The sequence below is a fragment of the Phytophthora parasitica genome (assembly GCF_000247585.1).
Source record: "Phytophthora parasitica INRA-310 unplaced genomic scaffold supercont2.2, whole genome shotgun sequence".
Lineage (NCBI taxonomy): Eukaryota > Oomycota > Peronosporomycetes > Peronosporales > Peronosporaceae > Phytophthora > Phytophthora nicotianae.
Genome location: NW_008648988.1, coordinates 19,422 through 33,383, shown reverse-complemented (window position 1 = coordinate 33,383; position 13,962 = coordinate 19,422). Strand labels below are relative to the sequence as shown.

Here is a 13,962-nt window from a genome sequence, read left to right as displayed (position 1 = left end):
TAGTACAATCATTTCGTTACATTTGTTTTGACTTTACTATGGAAAGGGTTAGGCGAGGGTGGCCGAAAGTTTGGACCACATGCCCAAATCGGTTTATTGTATGGGAGCTACCCTTCAAACTGCGAAATCCCGATCGTTAACACACACACCTTCTTTCTCTAAGCAATAGAAAACTCATATCAAAAGCGCACCCCCAAATGCCAAATATTGACTGATTGGCAGTACAAAGTGTGGGTGGCCGGATTAATTTGGCCAGGAGTGTAGTAAGTAACTTGCAGTGCTTGATGCACAGGATCAAGCTTGTCAGAAACTTTGTGCGTTGATGCACAAACTGGATTTCTGCCAGCATACCTCAGCGTGGACACAGGTTGTGTCCCGACGTAGGTAAAAAAAAAAAAAAAATGGAGGAATATCCATAATCCAGTACTAATGTATTAGAACCAGTTGCAACCATAAGTTCGCATGCGTGTTAGCATCAAGAAAAGTGTACTGAAACATTCTATTGCTATTGCACAACTAAAGTGTTGGTACGTTGACGCCCCAACTTGTGTTATTCTTCAGTTTGTAGTACCCCGAGTCGCGTAATTGCCATCTCGACGTCCAACCAGCTATGGAGGCCACTCTGTGTGGATACATTGCCGCCCCTTGACAACGGAGCTTTGCTTTTATCCTTGAGCACATAGTGGCTACCTGTTACTTACTGCCGGAGTTATTCTACCACGTCTTCGTAGATTACACCGTGGAGTTCGATTAAAAGAGCATGCATTATGCATTTGACCTGCAGCATCTCATATCCATAATTAAATCCTATGGTGTGCAAGTGAACTGCGTACGAAAAGTCCAGCTATAGACATCTAAAGATTACCGAATATTAATTTTTTCTGATAGAGATAAATCGAGCAGCCATCTCATCCAGGTTTTCCAGATTATGGAAAAATACTCAGACTTCTGATAATCCCAGGTATGACCTAGTTTTAGTCTAGGTTCTTTCCAGGTATCGTGATTTGAGGCCGAATCATATGCAAGAAATTTATTTCCAGCGCATATTACGGTTTCAACCAGATTTCAACCATGGACAACACGTATGCGCGCTAGCCGCGAACATTCGCAAGTGACTGAGTCCAGAATCTGTCGGCATTATTTCACTTGACTTCCCTAGAGAATAATGCAATCAGAAATCGACAGGTCTTTCCAAGTTTAATCATGCGTCTGGACCATCGCAGTAATGGCTTCCAACGTCGGATCAGGTACTGTTTGTTTTTGGTTCTTTTTGGGAGGTGGCAGGACGACTACCGCGTTGTTCTTGAACCCGCGCAGGAATGCAGCAGCCGCTCGCATTGCGTTGTCGTTCAGCCACGCATCACCAATGTAATGGGCTAAGGACAACCCGTTACCAAGCACACACTGTAGTGAAGAAAGCAGGTAAATTAAACTCTGGTTGATTGACGTGACGGCATCAAGGCCGTCACAGCCATTAACTCTTAACTCTAGTTTTGGGATCTGATTGGCCACCGTGCACTCACGGTGGCAACCGTGTGACAGAGCCCTGTCACACCACCTCTTACTAAGATTCGGAGATACGCACGTGGCCGCTACGGTTGCGGTCACTAATCAAGTTGAGCTGGAGAACAACAGGACAGAAGCACTGGATCAATGGCAGATGGTGGTGGAGAAGCAGACACAGAGAACAGGCCCGTGCCAGACGCAGGAGACTTCGACACATACGTGAAGGAGTTAGGAAGGTGGGCCTTGTACGATTACAGCGGCATACGCAAGCCGCTGAGTGACGACGAGATGCGGAGCTTGTTCCACCACCACCAACGGACTCGCAGCAAGCCAGTCGCGGTGACGCGGACCGTGACACTGAATTCGCTGGACAACGCGTGGACGTCGTTCGCGAACCGCTGGAACACTGATGGCGCCACTAGGTTCATCCCCTCCCTTGAAAGACGCGAAGCGGAGCATGAAGCGCGCTGGCAAGGCGAGTTCACAAGGTAGCGTATGACGCTGATCGCGGCTGCTGTTATGTGGATTATACCAGTGGGTACACCTGGTGTTCGGAAAACGGTCGCCCGAGACCCAGCTGGGATGCATGGGAGCAGGAAAAATATCAAGTCTCCGAGGCGGAGCGAGAACTTGTTGGGCAATACCGTAGGGCAATGAGCGATGTTAGGCGCGGTGGGCGGCCGCGCCACCCGGAAGACCTGCAGCCGCTGGAGTCGTTGCCCCGTACGCCTCCGCGCAGTCCGGAACGCACTACTCGATGCTCCCAGATATAGGCCATTGGGCCAAGCCAACGCACGAGATACTGGCGGTGCAGAGGGATGGGGTCGTCGCGGGCGGGAGCCCCGCGACCCGAACGCGTACACTGGGGAGCGGCACGATGATCGTCGTGCCCCAAGATCACCTCCACGATATGAAGGACGTGGCCATCACTATCAACAAGTGGTGCAGGGCCGTCACGCTGGAACCGTGCAGCGTGACCAGCGCGAGGAGGCCGAGGCTGTCCGAAGCCGGCAGCGCGCGATGGAGCGGTTGAGTCGTCTGGAACGCGAGATGGCGGAGCTGCGCAGGGAGCTGGAGGAGCCTCCGCGCCCTGAGCGGGGGAACCACGATTGATGGGAGGCGGAGGCGCGGGGTTATCGTCGGCGCTAGGGATGGTGGGCGGGTGATAACGTCGGAGTCGTCCGACGTAGAAGGTAGGATGGAGGCGTAGAGCGGTAAGAAGTAGGAGCGGCTTAGTATCCCCTAATACCTTCGTGACTTTGAATGGTCCAAATAAACTCGGCGCGAGCTAATTCGCGCTCAAATTAATCACAACAGACTAATGAACCCCCTTTGTAGACAACAACACACGGTCGCCAACGGCGAACGTATCCATGTTCCGGTGTCCACACCGGTCCGCATATTCATTTTGACAGCCGACTGCCGTTGCGATGGAGTCCGGAGCGTAACGAGTTACACACTTGCGCTGATGAAGGAAGGTATGAACAGCCACAGCAACTCGAGGCTGCGGCGCGGGAAGAAGAGCGAAGTTAGCCGTCAGGGACATCACGATACTCCACAGCTCGACGGCGACAGCTCGACGGCACCGTGGGGAGATCAATGTCCTTGAAGTCTAGTTGGCGACACTCTGTGCCACTGGTCCAGTCGCTCCGGGTGGGAGTTGACCGTGGTGAGATGACTGGGCCCGCCCTTGCGCCGCCCTTGTAGCGGCGCGTGTGGGCATAACAGACGTGGTTGCAGCAGCGCTGCTTCGCGTGGTAACACCGTTCAGGAGCGCGGTCTCGTCAGGGGCAGTGCCGCGCTGATAGAGGCCGGAGCCACCCCACCACGGGGAGGGGCACCAGGGTGGCATCAGAAGCGGAGGAGGAGCGCTCAACACCAAGGAGCGCTGGAACGCGAGGATGCCGCCCGAAGTTGATATAGAACGGGGTGTGATCCGCCGACGCGTGCTCAGCATTGTTGACCGCAAACTCGACCATGGGGACGAAAGAGCTCCACGACTTAAAAGACGCAAAACTCCGCAGCACGTCCTCAACAACGCGGTTGACGCGCTCCGTTTGGCCGTCTGTTTCCAGGTGTGACGCGGTGGACATTAACAGCCGCGCTCCCACTAACCGGAATAGTTCTGTGGTGAAGCGCCAGTTGGCTTTCGTGAATAAGAAAACTGGTTGATGGGAAGCGACCCGATCCAGCCCTGAGACTCATGGTCGACGACGGTGCGTCAGTGATTACGTCATCATCGGTGAGGATTACGCAATCACCGGAGTGGATCGACATGATGCAATCATTTGGGTACACGATCGACCGACAAGGACACGATCCACTGATGACACATCATCTGATTTGTACCCACGGCTAGTACCACGCGACCAGGCTACAGAGGGGATAGAAAGGGCAGTATAGGATGGACAGAAGGTATTGGACCGATAGGACTTAAAGGAATAACAGAGTGGAATTTGCCTCATTTAGAACAAGTGTCTTCGGTTCAAGACTTCTACCAAGGACACGCGTCAATCACCAGAGTTTGCAGCTTGGCCGGTAGATCGTCTCCACTCTCGCCCCCAACTCCCCCGCTATAGAAAGCGGTCAAGCCTCGCAAGTAAAGGAACAAGGAACCCCCCGTAAAGGAACAAGCACACCCCAAGTCGATCAAGATCGACTACCTACCTGGCGCGTAGCCTGAAGAGTATCCACGTTACGCCAAACCCCAAACCATCCCGCGTCCCGCCAAGACGAGACCAACCCACGGCCAAGCCTCTCATCGAGTCCACCAGAGGAGTGTAGCCAGCCCCGCCGACGGGTACACAAGGTGAGCCCTCAGCAACCCCACGGTTATCGGAGTACCCCCTCCGTCAGTCGGCAGTCCAGGGTACTGTGTGTCTGAGTGGATCGCAACGCAATTTTGCGAACCCCACTCCACCACAGTTCTCTCCAGAAAGTGGCAGTGAAGCGAGGATCTCGATCAAATACGATCGAGATTGGAAGGCCGTGGTGTCGATAGACAGTATCGACGAAGATCGCCGCAGATCGTTGAGCGGTGATGGAAGCAGCCACAGGAGCAAGATGAACCATCTTGCTAAACCGATCAGCAAAGACGAGGATACCAGTGTGGCCTTGGCCATCCCGAGGCAATCCAAAGAAAAAGTCCATGCCCACGGAGGACCACGGTGCATCTGCAACCGGAAGAGGATGAAGCGGCGCCTGCTTCGCCGCTGAAGGCTTCACCCTTTGGCACGCCTCACAGGAGCGGACCCACTTCCGCACCCATTTGTACATGTGCGGCCAGTAGTAGTCGCGAGACAACGACGCAAACGTCTTCTCGCGACCGAAGTGACCGCCACTGGGAGTATCATGGAACTCGTGAATCAGGCGAGCGGGTAGGCCATCGTCTAGCGAGACGACGACGCGTGGAGGGTCCGAGCGGTCGATGCAAAATGTTAGCAGGTTCCTGTCGAGCGCGTAGCGGTCAATACGGGCGCGACCGCGTGGGGATAATTGACGCCGCGCCGCGGTGGATGGATCCGTCAAGTACTTGATAATTTCTATGCACACAGCGTTCGACTCATACGCGGACGCGATCAAGTCACGGAGAGGACTGTTAGCAGTAACTGCGACTGCTGTCTGCTCTTCAGTTGTGCACACTGCACACTGCACAACCGTTTTCATCCTCGTCGCGAACAGCGTGGCGACCCGACTGCACGTAGCCTGGCCGACGCGCTGTCGCGCAGGCGAGGATGTTGGTTTACCAGGCTTGTAGTGAACAACAAAGTTGTACTCGGAGAACAGCGAGAGCCAGCGCGCCATGCACTGGGGCAGATGAGGGCTCTTCGTCGCTGTCCGTAGCGACGCGTCATCCGTGTAGATTGCAAAGATCTACTCTCCAAGGAGATTGACGCGGAACTTGATCAATACGTAGCGCATGGCCAGTAGTTCCCTGTCGTGAACTGTATAGCTGCGTCCCGCCGGCTTCAGCTGGCGCGAATGGTTGCTCACGACCCGCTCGTGGCCTTCGTCGTCTAATTGCACCAGGGCGCAGCCGATCGCAAAGTCGCTTGCGTTGCAGACAACGTGGAATGAGTGATCAGGAAGTATGAGGACGGGTGCGGTGGATAAGCTCTGTTTCGCCGAGTCAATCGCAGCCTGGTGTTCGGGACGCCACAACCACGTGACATCAGCTTAAGGAGCTGCGACAATGGGCGAACCGTCGCAGCGAAGCTCTTCGAGTAGTGGTGGAGATAGGTCTCAAGGCCCATGTAATGGGCTCACTGTGTGTCCACTACTTCGGCTTACACGTTAACGCACGTGTGTGAGGAAGAGTAGTTTGCTTAAACTTAGATTAACTATACTTACGTCTCGTAAGTATATAATTACTTGAATAAGCAAGCAAAAACCGATTTACCGTAAGAATGAGAACTGTTATTTATGCTTATATTTTGTGTTTGGGTTTCCTCCTAAAGTGACATTCTAAATGAAAGGTATTTGCCAAGGAGTGGTTGACAGAATCCTGCTAAGCTAATTGGTTGAAAGATATCGCCTTTCAACCAATAGGAAATCTAAATGCACACAGACCAGTGGTCTGTCAAATGTAACCATTGGTGTATCTCACACCAACGTGACACCCATTGTCGTAGTCAAGTGGTTACATGGAGCCACTTGCGTGTAACCCCGTTACAGCCCAGACACTGGCACAGTTGCTGGTGTTGTGGCGCCGGCCAAGCACCAGATCACCTCAATCTTTTCTGGGTCAGCACGGACGCCATCCTTGCTGACGTACTGGAATCTCGGGATGCACTTCTTTAAGTTGGCGTACAGCTTGTTTTACCGCATGACGACGAACACCTGACAAAGTTGCCCCAAGTGTACTTCAACGTCCGTCATGCCGCCCTCGGCACGACTGTGAATGAAAAAGTCATCAAAGTAGCTAGGCGCGAAGTCTCGGAGGGGTCGCAGCAAATTCGATACTATGCGATTGAAGGTGGCAGGGGCATTCTTCATCCCCTGGGGTATAACCAGCCATTCCGAGAGCATGTCGCTGGGCGTGCTGACGGCTGTCTGTGGCACATCCCCTTCACGCATCAAAATCTGATAGAAGCCATCCATTAAGTCAATGGCACTATACGTGGTACTACCTGACAAGGTGTCGAGTACCATGTCCTTTCAAGAAATTGGCGTCTGTGCCGGGATGGTGGTGCCATTGAGCTTGTTGATGGCGTGGACAATGCGCCATGCACCGGTTGTTTTCTTCACGCAAAATGTCGGGCTGGAGTGTGGCAACAGACTTTCACGGACATGGCCGGCTTGCCGACGATTCTCGAAGAAGGCGTCTATTGCTTCGACTTCGTCGCGGGGAAGTGGCCACTGCCGCGTCACACAACACTTCGCTCCGGGCACGAGATCGGTCGCGTGCCGCACACCAGGGGGGGGGGGGAATACTGCTGGGACCTTGTCGGGGACAATGTCAATAAACTCACGAACAAGAGGGGCGACTGGATTGCCAGCGGCCTCGAGTGCCGCCAATGATTGAGCGGCGTAGCGCGCCTCACGGGCCGTCTTCGGCTCTGCTTGATGTCGGACGCCGGTTCTGTGAATTCAGTTTCGACTGCCGCTATGGCGGCGGAATTATCCGTCACAATCATGCAGACTAGTTCGATCTCACCGTGCTTCAGCTCGCGGAGGAAGTGTTTCCACGACAGACCAGGCAATTGAGTGATCTCATTCGCGTCGCACGGAGGGCTTGCGACCTCGATATCGTGTACTCGGGGAACCTCGAGTGTATCGTTTTTCATCAGGACCGAGATGACTTCGGACTTAGGCGGAGCTGAGTCCAGTGAAGCTGTGCGAGAACGTCGCGGTTTCCGACGATCCGGACGACGGACAGGGCGAGTATCACCATCCCCTGCAGACAACGAGAGGTCGGGCTCAAGTGAGTCAGTATGAGGGGGCATCGCGTCATGACCTCGGCACCGAGGCACTGTGTGCTCGAGGTGAGCGCACCTTCGTCTTCTTCAGGAAGCTCCCACTCTACCACGGGCGGGGGCACACGCTCGACCGCAAGTGGAAGTGCACGCTCTACCACATTTTCTTCGCCAAGGAGCTCTCGCTCAACCACCCCGGGAACCTCTGCTCGTACGCGCATAGGAGACTACTATCTGCCACTTTCATTTCTCGGTGTGGGAGTTCCCGCTCGACCGCCCGCGGGAACCTCTGTTCGGCCGCGTGTGTGTGTGTGTGGGGGGGGGGGGGGGGGGGCATGCTCAACCACGTCGTATTCACTCGTCGGGAACCTCTGCTCACCGTGACACGGGAACCCATGCTCGACCGCGTCATATGTGTCCTGAGTTATTGGCTCAGGACTACGCACTCACGAACCGCACACGAAGGGCCATCGCACACTTCGGAGTCAATAGTGGTCATGGAGGCAGGGCCCATGACTGCAACATGTGGACAATGATTAAGGGCCCCGCTCAGGGATGCCAACACAGCGTTCACGTCGATGTCGCGTGGACGGAAAGTTCTTCTCAACCAGTCAATGTGAGGTTGGTGGCGAGCAAGCCATGGGATACCGAAGATACAATCAAAGGCGTCGCCAAGTTCGATCACCAGGAAGTCATCCGACCCCTGCAATCCATCGAACTCGTAAGCAAAGGAGACAGAGCGCCGCGGTAGTTGCTGCGGCTTGCCGTCAGCATACTTGACGACCATATCGCCAGGACCTTCACGTATAGTAGTGTCCGCCGGTAACACCGACAAACTATCGTCGCGAACGAAGTTGTTCGTCGCGCAAGAATCCAGCAGAGCGCGGAAGGGGCGTTGAGCTCCTTCGACGGCAAGACTGAGTCGAGTCGCTCCCGGAGGTGGTGGCTGTTAGATGTGCACAAAGCACAAGTGGGCTAGGAGGGGGTCCTGCCACCAGAGGACCATCCCTCCCTCTAGATCCAGTAGGGCGCCTTACACATACGGGTCGTCGCCGTTTTTTTTGCAGAAGTAATGGCGACTTCGTCGTGGGCTGTGACGTTCGCCACAACCGGAGTTGGCGTGCGGCACACTGCCGCGCGATGTCCAGGTTTCTTGCAACGGAAGCAACGCAACGGGGGCGGTGTGCGCATCGAAGGTCGAGCCGGAGCAGGACGGCCGCTATAGTGCTGGATTGCTTCCACTTCCATCGGCTCTGGTCCAGGTTCAGGTACGAGAGGCCGTAAGACGTCAAACGCTTGCGACGCCGGGGAGCTGTAGTCTTCGCGTAAATCAATCGCGAAGGCCTCTTCGAGAGTGCTCGGGGTCTTCTTTGTCAAATAGGAACGCTGGTAATCATCCCGGAGACGAAGACGTGGACCTGGGTCGCCATGTCGACTGGGTTAGTTGTGATGCACGACACCAGGTGTCGTGCTCGTTGAATATACTCGAGCATGAACAAGCGTCCCTGCTTCAAGGAAAGGAAAGCAGACCGTTGAGCAGTCTCGTCCTGCGTTGGCTCGAATGCGAGCCGTAGGTCGTTCTTCATGGACGTCATCGTTGGGAGGCAAGCGGGGTCAGCGACATGCTTACCGAGCGCCCACTCCTTCGCTTTGCCACCTGGTTTGGAGAGGAGAAAGCGAATCCTCGCAACCTCGGTGGACAACTGCCGAGCTTCAACTGCGATGTCCACCTCGCAGAACCACCGGCTTAGGTGAAGGCGTCTGTCGCCTTCGTCATTGTAGGTGAAGTCATCGAACTTGACGATGTCAGTTTTGTTCTTGGACGGCGTGGGAGTCGACAGTCGCAGACGTAGTTCTGCGAGTTCATGAGCGGCCAGTGTTGTTGGTCTTCCGAGTCGGCCGTGAGTAGCGCCTGGATGACAGTTTCGCCGGATGCAGCGGCGAGGCGGTGAAGCGCTTCCCATTCAATCGACGAGAGATGGGGGAAGCTGGTATGCTCGAGCGACGTGGTGATCATCTTGGACGCGTCGTTCATCGACGTGTCATTCATCTTTGGCGTTGGACGGAATACAAAGTGCTACCAGGTGTAACTGGCTAAGGACAACCCGTTACCAAGCCCACACTGTAGTGAAACGAAGCAAGTAAATTAAACTCTGGTTGATTAACGTGAAGGCATCAAGGCCCTCACAGCCATTAACTCTTAACTCTAGCTTTGGGATCTGATTGGCCACCGTGCACTCACGGTGGCAACCGTGTGACAGGGCTCTGTCACACGTAAGCAGTACAGGTCGGAGTAGAATAGATCGAAGCCAAAGGCTGTAATAGATGTAGTGGGCCATGTATCCAACAAATGTAGTAGCGTAGCTTGTGGTCGAGCAGGATCTCCAACTATTGGCTTTATATCTCCACTTAGCCGTGTGCAAGATAGAACCGTGTTGCAACAAATGTCTTGTATATTTCACAGCCACTGCATTGCTTCCAACGGATCTCTTGAATTCTACAGCTTTCTCGATAGAAATCACAAAATACATCCTCTGCTTGTCCCTGTTCGTCGTCGCTACTGATTTCTATCTCTTCGCCCTTTTGCAATCCTGAGTGTATCTTTTCCAAAGCACAGATTCTAAAAGGCGATACCGGATTTTTTTATTAGGGATAACGTCTGGATCTACACGCCACTGTGCGCGCCCGTGTCCGTGTCGGATAGGGAAAGTGTCCATCCCGATGAGGACAGGGACGGAATGATGCTCATAGTTCACGTAGAATGGTGCCTAAACTGCGTTACTGAGTGCGAAACCTACCATAGGCGAGAGATAACTCCATGACTCGAACGACGTGGCGTAGCCCTTCAGACCGTCTTCAAGGCCTCGGTTCGCTCGCTCGGTTTGGCCATCCGTCTCTGGGTGTGGCGCGCTGGATATCTTCCACCGCGTCCCGACGAGCTGGAAGACTTCGAACGAGCAAGCGGAGGTTCAGCGAGGATCGCGATCGGAGGCGATCGACGCCGGTAAGTCACGGGGGCGGTACACGAGATCCAGAAAGATCGCAGCTATCTGCGCCGTGGTGATGGCTGCTGCAACAGGGACAAGTTGGATCATCTTGCTGAAGTGGTCGACAACGACGTGGATGCCAGCTCGACCTTGGGTGTCGCGGGGTAGACCGAACACGAAGTCCATGCTAACGGAGGACCGCTGCTCCGATGCCGCTGGGAGAAGCCGGAGTGGGGCTTGCTTCGACGATGAAATTAAGTGATACTAATAATAATAGCAGCATTGGGTTGTTCAGAAAGGTTGAATTCTTCGAGTAATAGTTAGCGACAACGCTTGCTGACCAACTCTGTTCGCACGGAGCTCTGTCGCCATATGAAATCCGGTATATGAGCATAATAACGCCGCAATAGCTTCCTTGATACTGTATATTGGGTGCTTGACATCAAGGGCTCTCCTTATCATTGTGGATTAGCGGAGCGCCACCGCTACGCGGCCGTAATTTATGTTAGGTTGCAGTTGTTCAGGCCTTTCCCGCCTTCGCTTCGCTTCGTATGGATTATACTCCTTTTTAAGCCCCATTTGTTTATCGATTACCCATAAAAATTGCCTTTACCCATTTATCGACTACATTTAAATACTCCATTTTACCCATTTACTTTATTTAACCCTACAAATTATTATCGTTTCATAACAATATTTGTCATGTCTAAATCTCAAGGCGATCACTGCAGCCCGTAGGTGTAATGTGCTTTGTACTATAGCCTCCTGCATATAACAATACCAACACGTTAAAGTACATTTTTTCTATCATTCCTTGTGTTATACACTTTATTTAGGAGTATTTAGTGATAGTTTTATGCTCTAACATTATTAACAAACCTTTTATTGTTTATATATACACTTCTTTATGACTTTGCACTATTCTGTCTGGAGTGTTTCCACGGTTCGTTAGATTGTTCGAACAATACCCCACAAAACGAAATAATATTTACTTGCTTTGTTTTGCATGCTAGTATCGTTGTTTCACACCGCCTACCGTTCTTATAGAACTACTCTCAAATAGCTATGCTGACAGCAGCACACAGGCACAGGTTTCAGCAAAGTGACTTTGCGCTCAACTACCGATATGGTTAAGGCTCTCTCTCTCTCTCTCTCTCTCTCTCTTTCTCTCTCTCTCTCTCTCTCTCTCAATTATTTGGCTATTGATTAAGCGTCCACGTTTACAGTGAGTTTGAGTTCGTTAACCATTAATGGATGCCTTCCAAAAATAGCATAAACAGGTGTCATATCTGCTGCAGTTATGTCAAAGTTTATGAAGACATAAATTCTCATGAGACGATATTTACGTCTCACGAGACTAACCTACCCCTAGATATATGTCATGTAGCCATCTTAATTTATACTATAGAAAATTGTATACTTTACGTTGACCATCACTCTGGTAGAATTCAGCGACATAACATAAATTTCCGCCACTTCAAGTTGGCAATCACTTTCGATTTTGCCAAGACCGAAAGGAAGTGGGTTGCAAGCAATGAAATTTTATCCATGTCTTATTAAACATCCTTGTATTTATCTTCAGGAGCCATGGTGCACGTGAGGCACTCCAGATTGCACTGGGAGTTTCGCTGTGTGGTGGACAGCGAAGACGAAAACACCTGGCAGCAACCTGTCAAGTAGTGGCGGCTGCGCATGGCAGCGCACCAAGCCTCGTCCATGAGGAATTTAAAGACCTCTCACCTCGCCTCCTGTAGCTCTTTTTTCTGGCGCTCAAATGCTTCCACTACAACCAGCAGGACGTCCGTCTCCTCGTCGTCCATTCTTCTTCAGACGTACGCAAATCCAAAGTGCGGCAGGGGGGGGGGGTCTTGCCGAGACGTGTCCGACGCAAAGTGGCGGGTACACTTATATCCTTTTGTATTTGTAAGAGAGTTAGGGACATTATCAACAGGACACAAAAGCCAGTTTTTGGTATTTGTGGTGGACCTTTTGAAATTTATGTTGACTTAAAGACCAATATATGGCAGCATTAGTTGCTGCAGTTATGACACCTGTTTAAGGCAATTTTGGAAGGCACCCAATGGATTAATAAAGCACCCCATCATAGTAACGCAACAGTCGTCGCATTCACTCTCTGCTCGTTATCGTAGCTTTTTGTCAACAAAACCTGCATTCTAGCAATTTTAGAACGTTATTATAATTACTATAATATTCACGCTGTTGATCTTGTTGTGAAATAAGTTAGAGGTTCGAGTCCATACGAATAACGATCAGTCTGTCGGAGATTGTTTTATTAGTGTTTGTTTCTTCGGGTTAATATTCCAATTCCTTGCTGTGACCAAAGCTAAAACCTCTATAGAGATTATGATCATGTTACTTCTATATGATGTGTTAGTAGCGGTTATTGTATCTGGAACTGCCTGTCATTATGGTTCGAATATACTTATGTCTATTAGCAACCATGTTCTTATTGCGGACATGCTGGTAGTGCAGGTTTACCCGTAAAGCGTATAACATCGACAGTGCCTTATCTAGATAACGGTTTAGGGCCTAGTTAAAAACAAAAGTTAATTATAACCCTCCATTTAACTCGTAGCTAACCTGACGTGTCGGTATCAAGTACTTCAGACTCAAACTACAGGGAATCGTTACTATGTATACCCTCACAGGGTCCTAGCAAGCTCTCGTTCCACGGCAGCGTACGAAATAGATAAAAAAAAAAAAGCGTTACTAAAAAATTATTATTTTTATCGATGCCGCCTTCGTTTCGCTTTGCAACTTAGAGCGGGTAGACTTGCGACGTCTTGCTAGGAACTCCATATGTACAATATCACCACACAAAGTTAATATTGCATGCCACATAAACTAATTTTAACCAAGCGGGCCGCCTTCGCTCCGCTCGGCAGCAAATGAAATTTCACTCGAATTTCGTGACGGACGGACAGACACCGTGCTAGCGTTGATGTTTAAGACTAGCCGAGCGCCGCCGCTTCTCGGAGGTGGTGGCAGATTTTATTCCCGGTTATTAGGGCCGTCCGCGTCCGCTTCGCTTCGGCGGACTACGGAGATCCACTCACTATCGTTCTCCAAGTAGCCAGCCTCCCGTGCGGCAATTTGGAATGTACGACAGACGACCCCGTTAACAATTCTCAAGTCCTCGAAGGATGTAGGGCCTCTTCGATTACAGAGCAATAAGCGGAGGTAGAAGCGCTCAATATCTCTCAGGGACACGTGGATCATGCGTCCAATTGCCGCTTGATACTTTGTCCGCCGAATCTACCTTTTAGGCTGAACCTTACTCGGCTCTTTCCAGTAGAACTTTTGGGGAATGTCCTGATATAACATGATCTTGGCAATCTGGTTCTCAGGCGCCTCGCTCGCACACAGTTCGAAAACTCGAGTCAGCTCCCAGGCTCGACCGCATCGGGATTTTCCGCCGCTCTGAAGAACACGGTCTGCCCATCTTCCAGGTGTACCGTGAGCTGCGTGACCGCGTGGGGTTTCCCCTGAATTGTGAAGTTGAGCAGCCGCATGCAAGCTTCTACAGGAGAAAT

At 51.8% G+C, this 13,962-nt stretch overlaps 5 protein-coding genes across 5 annotated transcripts; 2 read left to right on the top strand and 3 right to left on the bottom strand.

Moving 5' to 3' along the window:
* Positions 1 to 1,197: 1,197 nt before the first annotated feature.
* On the bottom strand, positions 1,198 to 1,338 carry PPTG_20873 (hypothetical protein; the record flags this gene model as incomplete). The annotated part of the gene is made up of 1 exon (XM_008894300.1): positions 1,198 to 1,338. The coding sequence occupies one exon, from the start codon at positions 1,336 to 1,338 to the stop codon at positions 1,198 to 1,200; it is 141 nt and encodes a 46-aa protein (XP_008892548.1).
* Positions 1,339 to 1,653: 315 nt separating this feature from the next.
* On the top strand, positions 1,654 to 1,998 carry PPTG_02076 (hypothetical protein; the record flags this gene model as incomplete). The annotated part of the gene is made up of 1 exon (XM_008893077.1): positions 1,654 to 1,998. One exon carries the CDS (start codon positions 1,654 to 1,656, stop codon positions 1,996 to 1,998), a length of 345 nt encoding a protein of 114 aa, XP_008891325.1.
* Positions 1,999 to 2,166: 168 nt separating this feature from the next.
* On the top strand, positions 2,167 to 2,619 carry PPTG_02075 (hypothetical protein; the record flags this gene model as incomplete). Its single annotated transcript, XM_008893076.1, has 1 exon — positions 2,167 to 2,619. One exon carries the CDS (start codon positions 2,167 to 2,169, stop codon positions 2,617 to 2,619), a length of 453 nt encoding a protein of 150 aa, XP_008891324.1.
* A 4,044-nt stretch (positions 2,620 to 6,663) lies between these two features.
* PPTG_02074 (hypothetical protein) lies at positions 6,664 to 9,385 on the bottom strand (the record flags this gene model as incomplete). The annotated part of the gene is made up of 7 exons (XM_008893075.1): positions 6,664 to 7,064; positions 7,163 to 7,402; positions 7,501 to 7,602; positions 7,653 to 7,840; positions 7,868 to 8,351; positions 8,459 to 8,856; positions 8,952 to 9,385. 7 exons carry the CDS (start codon positions 9,383 to 9,385, stop codon positions 6,664 to 6,666), a joined length of 2,247 nt encoding a protein of 748 aa, XP_008891323.1.
* A 2,579-nt stretch (positions 9,386 to 11,964) lies between these two features.
* Positions 11,965 to 12,228, bottom strand: PPTG_20872 (hypothetical protein; the record flags this gene model as incomplete). The annotated part of the gene is made up of 2 exons (XM_008894299.1): positions 11,965 to 12,094; positions 12,149 to 12,228. 2 exons carry the CDS (start codon positions 12,226 to 12,228, stop codon positions 11,965 to 11,967), a joined length of 210 nt encoding a protein of 69 aa, XP_008892547.1.
* Positions 12,229 to 13,962: the final 1,734 nt, after the last annotated feature.